The sequence below is a fragment of the Oncorhynchus kisutch genome, linkage group LG2, assembly GCF_002021735.2.
Source record: "Oncorhynchus kisutch isolate 150728-3 linkage group LG2, Okis_V2, whole genome shotgun sequence".
NCBI classification, from domain to species: Eukaryota; Metazoa; Chordata; class Actinopteri; order Salmoniformes; family Salmonidae; genus Oncorhynchus; species Oncorhynchus kisutch.
In genome coordinates, this window is record NC_034175.2 from 29,322,454 (window position 1) to 29,329,226 (window position 6,773).

Below are 6,773 nucleotides of genomic sequence, written 5' to 3' on the forward strand. Positions count from 1 at the left end.
ATCATTTGAAACAGGTCCTATTCGCTAGGTTTAGAGTTATTTGGCAACTTTAGTTGTGAATGATATAAACCTTACAATTTGTTTAGATTTAGAATGGCTCATTATCAAATGGGGAGGGGGAAAAATACATGTCATCTGCATGCACTCGAATAGCGAATGGAGGCTGTGCACTTTCCCGCCAATACGTTTTTCAATCGATGGTAACATGTTTTCACAACAAAACAAATTTCACTAAACTGTTGACAGCACCTCTGCACGCTCGAGAAAGGAATAAAGGAGAGCGAGGAGGAGATGGAAAGGCATGGTGGTGAGGTAGTCTGTATAGCGAAAGGTAATGTGTCACCCAATTAATTCAAAATCAAATACAAATTCACTATAATTTTAGGCGTATCTGTAAGCCGCCCTGCACATCCAACAGCATCGCCTAGGGTTATACAGTGGGGCAAAAAAGTATTTAGTCAGCCACCAATTGTGCAAGTTCTCCCACTTAAAAAGATGAGAGAGGCCTGTACTTTTCATCATAGGTACACTTCAACTATGACAGACAAAATGAGGGGGGAAAAATCCAGAAAATCACATTGTAGGATTGTTAATTAATTAATTTGCAAATTATGGTGGAAAATAAGTATTTGGTCACCTACAAACAAGCAAGATTTCTGGCTCTCACAGACCTGTAACTTCTTATTTAAGAGGCTCCTCTGTCCTCCACTCGTTACCTGTATTAATGGCACCTGTTTGAGCTTGTTATCAGTATAAAAGACCTGTCCACAACCTCAAACAGTCACACTCCAAACTCCACTATGGCCAAGACCAAAGAGCTGTCAAAGGACACCAGAAACAAAATTGTAGACCTGCACCAGGCTGGGAAGACTGAATCTGTAATAGGTAAGCAGCTTGGTTTGAAGAAATCAACTGTGGGAGCAATTATTAGGAAATGGAAGACATACAAGACCACTGATAATCTCCCTCGATCTGGGTTGCATCCAAAGAACACCATACCTACTGTGAAGCATGGGGGTGGAAACATCATGCTTTGGGGCTGTTTTTCTGCAAATGGACCAGGACGACTGATCCGTGTAAAGGAAAGAATGAATGGGGCCATATATCGTGAGATTTTGAGTGAAAACCTCCTTCCATCAGCAAGGGCATTGAAGATGAAACGTGGCTGGGTCTTTCATGAGATTTTGAGTGAAAGCCTCCTTCCATCAGCAAGGGCATTGCAGATGAAACGTGGCTGGGTCTTTCAGCATGACAATGATCCCAAACACACCGCCCGGGCAACGAAGGAGTGGCTTCGTAAGAAGCATTTCAAGGTCCTGGAGTGGCCTAGCCAGTCTCCAGATCTCAACCCCGTAGAAAATCTTTGGAGAGAGTTGAAAGTCCGTGTTGCCCAGCAACAGCCCCAAAACATCACTGCTCTAGAGGAGATCTGCATGGAGGAATGGGCCAAAATACCAGCAACGGTGTGTGAAAACCTTGTGAAGACTTTCAGAAAACGTTTGACCTCTGTCATTGCCAACAAAGGGTATATAACAAAGTATTGAGATTAACTTTAGTTATTGACCAAATACTTACTTTCCACCATAATTTGCAAATAAATTCATAAAAAATCCTACAATGTGATTTTCTGGATTTTTTTCTTCTCATTTTGTCTGTCATAGTTGAAGTGCACCTATGATGAAAATTACAGGCCTCTCTCATCTTTTTAAGTGGGAGAACTTGCACAAATGGTGGCTGACTAAATACTTTTTTGCCCCACTGTATGTTCTCTCCCAGACTCATGGATAGACATTTTGGAGCGTAGCATAAGGTCCATCCAGTATGCATAATAATACAGTCCACACTCAATGGCGATTACTCAAATTTGTATAGGCTAGACCAATTATGTACCAAAGACATTTTAAATCAGTTTTGTTTTATGTTTTTTTGCCATGTGTATTATGTGGTAGGCTATGTATGCACAATCATCATTTTAATTGAGGTATTTTTCGGGGTTGGGCTCATAAATTAATGCGTATGCAGAAGCTCTAAAATGCGTATCGGTGTTTTGAATGAATCATCACCTTAGAAAGCGCTGTCCATTTAGTTGTGTTAGGCTTTGAAACAACATCCACAACGACCATGTTTTACACTCACTTTCAACCTGCTGTTGAACTTCTTTCTTCAAATTGATCATCACATTGAGGTGAGTTTTGAAAGCGCAATACTGTTTTGATAATAAGTGATTTTCGATAACATGTCAGAGTAGTTGGAGGGACAATAGAGCCCTGAGTTCCAGGCCATTGGGACCTGATGGTCATTAGCAAGTTAGGTATTACCAAAGCATGTCCGGAGTGCATAAGAGGAGATTACCATGACTCAACAGTCGCATGGAATTTTACTGCGGTCATAACTCAAGACTGCCGGTGTGGCGGTAATACGGTCACCGCAACAGCCCAAGGTGTAGCCAGTAATGTCCCACTAAGCAAACTTTTTGACTACAGTTAAGCTACAGGTGTGTCACTTGGGCCTTGTCATTGACTCTCCTGTCCATGTTGTTCCAGGTGAGCCCTTCCTCATGGTGAACGGTGTAGGGGGTTCGGGGCACTTAAAAAAGAGCCCCCTGTCCCCGGGCTCGACAGGGCAGCCTCTGGGTCTGCGGTCCCCCACCAAGTTGCTACATCTCAACTCTTCAGGTCGGGGTTTATCTTTAATGCAGTGCATGTCATTAAAGGAAAAAATGATATTGTCCAGTGGATTTGATTAGATTTTTAGCCAAGCTAATTTATGGATTGTGTATGGCTTTTCGGTAACACTTTAGATGGAGTTGCTCATCATCCCATAATAACAAACCCCGCTGGTGATTGGTGACTAATGTTCCTCTGTATCTCTACTCTGACCTGCCATCCGACAGGCTCTGAGCGTTTCAGAGAGAGCCCTCGGCCCAGTGGCCAGGACCCCAACCTGTGGACGGTGAAGGACGTCATGCAGTTCATCAGAGACATAGACCCCCTACTGGCCCCCCACGCAGATCTCTTCAGAAAACACGTACGTATCTACAGAATTTAATAGAACAGTACTATCCTATTGTATATGTACGTATCAGCCCGACAGAACACTCAGCATAGACGGACCATTCCACATTACAGTGCATTCGGAAAGTATTCACACCCCTTGACTTTTTCCACATTTTGTGACTTTACAGCTTAATTCTAAAATGTATTAATTTGTTTTTTTCCCCCTCAATCTACACACAATAACCCATAATGAGAAAGCAAAAACAGGTTTTTTATAAACATTTTACATATGTTTTCAGACCCTTTACTCAGTACTTTGTTGAAGCACCTTTAGCAGTGATTAGAGTCTACCCAAGAGTCTTCTTGGGTATGACGCTACAAGCTTGGCACACCTGTATTTAGGGAGTTTCTCCCATTCTTCTCTGCAGATCCTCTCAAGCTCTGTCAGGTTGGATGGGGAGCGTCGCTGCACAGCTATTTTCAGGTCTCTCCAGAGGTGTTTGATTGGGTTCAAGTCCGGGCTCTTGCTGGGCCACTCAAGGACATTCAGAGACTTGTGTCGAAGCCACTCCTGAGTCTTGGTGGTTCCAAACTTTTTTCATTTAAGAATGATGGAGGCCACTGTGTTCTTGGGGACCTTCATCCTGCAGAATTTCTTTGGCAGCCGTCCCCAGATCTGTGCTATGACACAATCCTGTCTCGGATCTCTACGGTCAATTCCTTCAAGCTCATGGCTTGGTTTTTGCTCTGACATGCACTGTCAACTGTTTGACCTTATATAGACAGTTGTGTGCCTTTCCAAATAATGTCCAATCAATAGAATTTACCACAGGTGGACTCCAATCAAGTTATAGAAACATCAAGGAAAATCAATGGAAACAGGATGCACCTGAGCTCAATTTCGAGTCTCATAGCAAAGGGTCTGAATACTTATGTAAATAAGGTATTTCTGTTTTTGTTTTTAATACATTTTCAAACATGTATAAAAAACTGTTTTCACTTTGTCATTTATGGGATAATGTGTGTACATTGATGAGTGAAAAAAATAATTTAATCCCTTTTAGAATATGGCTCTAACATAACAGAATGTGGAAAAAGTCTAGGGGTGTGAATACTTTCCCAATGCACTGTATGTTTTGCCATTGTTTTTAGTGGAAGTATTTTCAAATTCTTAAGTGTTTTGTTGAGTTTATAACCTTAATAGCAAATGAAAATGTTATCCCACTCCTATGTTTTGCAGGAGATTGATGGCAAAGCCCTCTTGTTACTACGCAGCGACATGATGATGAAATACATGGGCTTGAAGCTCGGGCCTGCCCTAAAACTCACATTCCACATCGACAAGCTCAAACATGGACGCCCAAATTGAGCTCATCAGCGTCCCGTCCCCCCCCTCTCCTCTACAGGATATAATGCACGACATACTACTGGACTAACCATCACATGTCGCATCCGCCACTAGGCTATGATACCTGGTGTCATATATCCCCTCCCTTTCTCTGCCGCATCTAAGAAGCCCTGTGGCGAACTTCTCATATTTACATTTTATTTCTGTTGTGTGGCACAATCCAGCCCTACGGCAGCATTGGATATGCAGACTGACTGACTCGCCCACAGCTCCTCCTCATCCATCATGTTACTTGCCTGTTTTTCTATTCCATATTCTCTTACAACAACCTCTACCAATGATGCCCTCCCTGTGTGTAGCCATTTTTTACTGAAATGGCCATTTTAGGCCAGAGTTTGTATTACATTGTTTTTGATCACTTTTTTTGTGCCTTCCCTGGAAAATATGGACTTGCATTAAGCCATTTTGGCTGTTTTGTATGAAATAAGTATACTGAACAAAAATATCAATGCAACATGTAAACTGTTGGTCCCATGTTTCATGAGCTGTGATAAAAGATCACAGAAATGTTCCATACGCACAAAAAGCTAATTTCTCTCAAATGTTGTTCACAAATTTGTTTACATCCTTGTTAGTGAGCATTTTTCATTTGCCAAGGTAATCCATCCACTTGACAAGTGTAGCATATCAAGAAACTTACACAGGTGCACCTTGTGCTGGGTACAATAAAAGGCCACTCTAAAATGTGCTGTTTTGCCACAGATGTCTCAAGTTTTGGCATGCTGACTGCAGGAATGTCCACCAGAGCTGTTGCCAGAGAATTGAATGTCCATTTCTCTGCCATACGCCGCCTCCAACGTCATTTTAGAGAATTTGGCAGTACTTCCAACCAGCCTCACAACCGCAGACCACGTGTAACCACGCCAGCCCAGGAACTCCACATCTGGTTTCTTCACCTGTGGGATCGTTTGAGACCAGCCACCAGGACAGTTGTTGAAACTGTGGGTTTACTGTGAATTTCTGCACAAACTGTCAGAAACCGTCTCAGGAAAGCTCATCTTTGTGCTCATCGTCCTCACCAGTGTCTTGACCTGACAGCAGTTCGGAGCCGCATCCGACTTCAGTAGGCAAATGCTCACCTTCGATGGCCAGTAGCACGCTGGAGAAGTGTGCACTTCACAGATGAATCCCGGGTTTCAACTGTACCAGGCAGATGGCAGATAGCGTGTATGGTGTCGTGTGGGTGAGCAGTTTGCTGATGGCAATGTGAACAGAGTGCCCCATGGTAGCAGTGGGGTTATGGCAGGCATAAGCTACGGACAAAGAACACAATTGCATTTTATCATGACGAGATCCTGAGGCCCATTGTCGTGCCATTCATCCGCCGGTCATCACCTCATGTTTCAGCATGATAATCCTGGAAGATGAAAATGTCCCAGTTCTTCCATGGCCTGCATACTCACCAGACATTTCACCCATTAAGCATGTTTGGGATGCTCTGGATTGACGTGTACGACAGCGTGTTCCAGTTCCCACCAATATCCAGCAACTTCGCACTGCCATTGAGGAGTGGGACAACATTCCACAGACCATAATCAACAGCCTGATCAAGTCTTTGCGAAAGAGATGAGGCAAATGGTGGTCACACCAGATACTGACTGGTTTTCTGATCCACGCACTACCTTTATTTTTAAAGATATCTGTGACCAACATATGCATATCTGTATTGCCAGTCATGTGAAATCCATAGATTATGGCTTTTCTGTCAATGAACTTTACCTTAGTAAAGTCTTTTTAAATTGTTGCACATTGCATTTTATATTTTTGTTCAGTGTAATTAATTCCAGGGGAAAAAACGGGGTTTCTCCCAGCTGTTTGGGATTTGTTCTGAATTTATTTTTGTTTGGAGGCATGGTTTTCAAACAGTATGACATACTACATTATCAAAACACATTATACTGTGCTGAAGAAATACTGACATGATAAACTGTTGCTTTATCTTGTTATGGATGTTTACAATGACTGTTGTTATTTGTACTTTTTTAATTTTTATACTATATTATTAGAGTTCATACATTGAGAGCTTTATCATACTCATTAATGTTCAATAAATATATAATAACTGTTTATCTGTCAGTCATACTTTCTTAATTTGTAAACAGTATGGGCGTAGCATGAAGTTATTTAGCCGACATCCACATAGCAGTTTTTGGGTGGTCGAACTGTGTTAGAGTTGTCAAGTCCACATACCTAAAGCAGACATTGCCATTAAGATAAATCCCATGAAGCCTTGTCCGCAAGTTCAAACACTGGAATGTGAGATGTAATTTACACCTCGATTAGGCTGATGGTAGTCCTCATTTTGTTTAATGATTTTCATTTGGACTGTAATTTCTATATAGCCCACACTTTCTTGTTCCGAACATCTG

General features: G+C 42.0%; 1 protein-coding gene across 12 annotated transcripts in view; it reads left to right on the forward strand.

Annotated features, from left to right (window-relative positions):
* The window catches only part of LOC109864889 (polycomb protein SCMH1-like), a 45,618-nt gene extending 39,147 nt beyond the window's left edge, over window positions 1-6,471 (forward strand). For 7 of the 12 annotated variants that reach the window (XM_031792830.1, XM_031792778.1, XM_031792783.1 and 4 more), the window contains 3 exons: window positions 2,544-2,675; window positions 2,894-3,027; window positions 4,237-4,704. In XM_031792830.1, the coding sequence (XP_031648690.1) occupies window positions 2,544-2,675; window positions 2,894-3,027; window positions 4,237-4,365 (395 nt within the window). In that variant the 3' untranslated portion in view covers window positions 4,366-4,704. Of the gene's footprint in view, window positions 1-2,543; window positions 2,676-2,893; window positions 3,028-4,236 lie in introns of all 12 variants that reach the window. The other 5 variants (XM_031792805.1, XM_031792845.1, XM_031792823.1 and 2 more) reach the window with 1 other exon arrangement.
* Window positions 6,472-6,773: the final 302 nt, after the last annotated feature.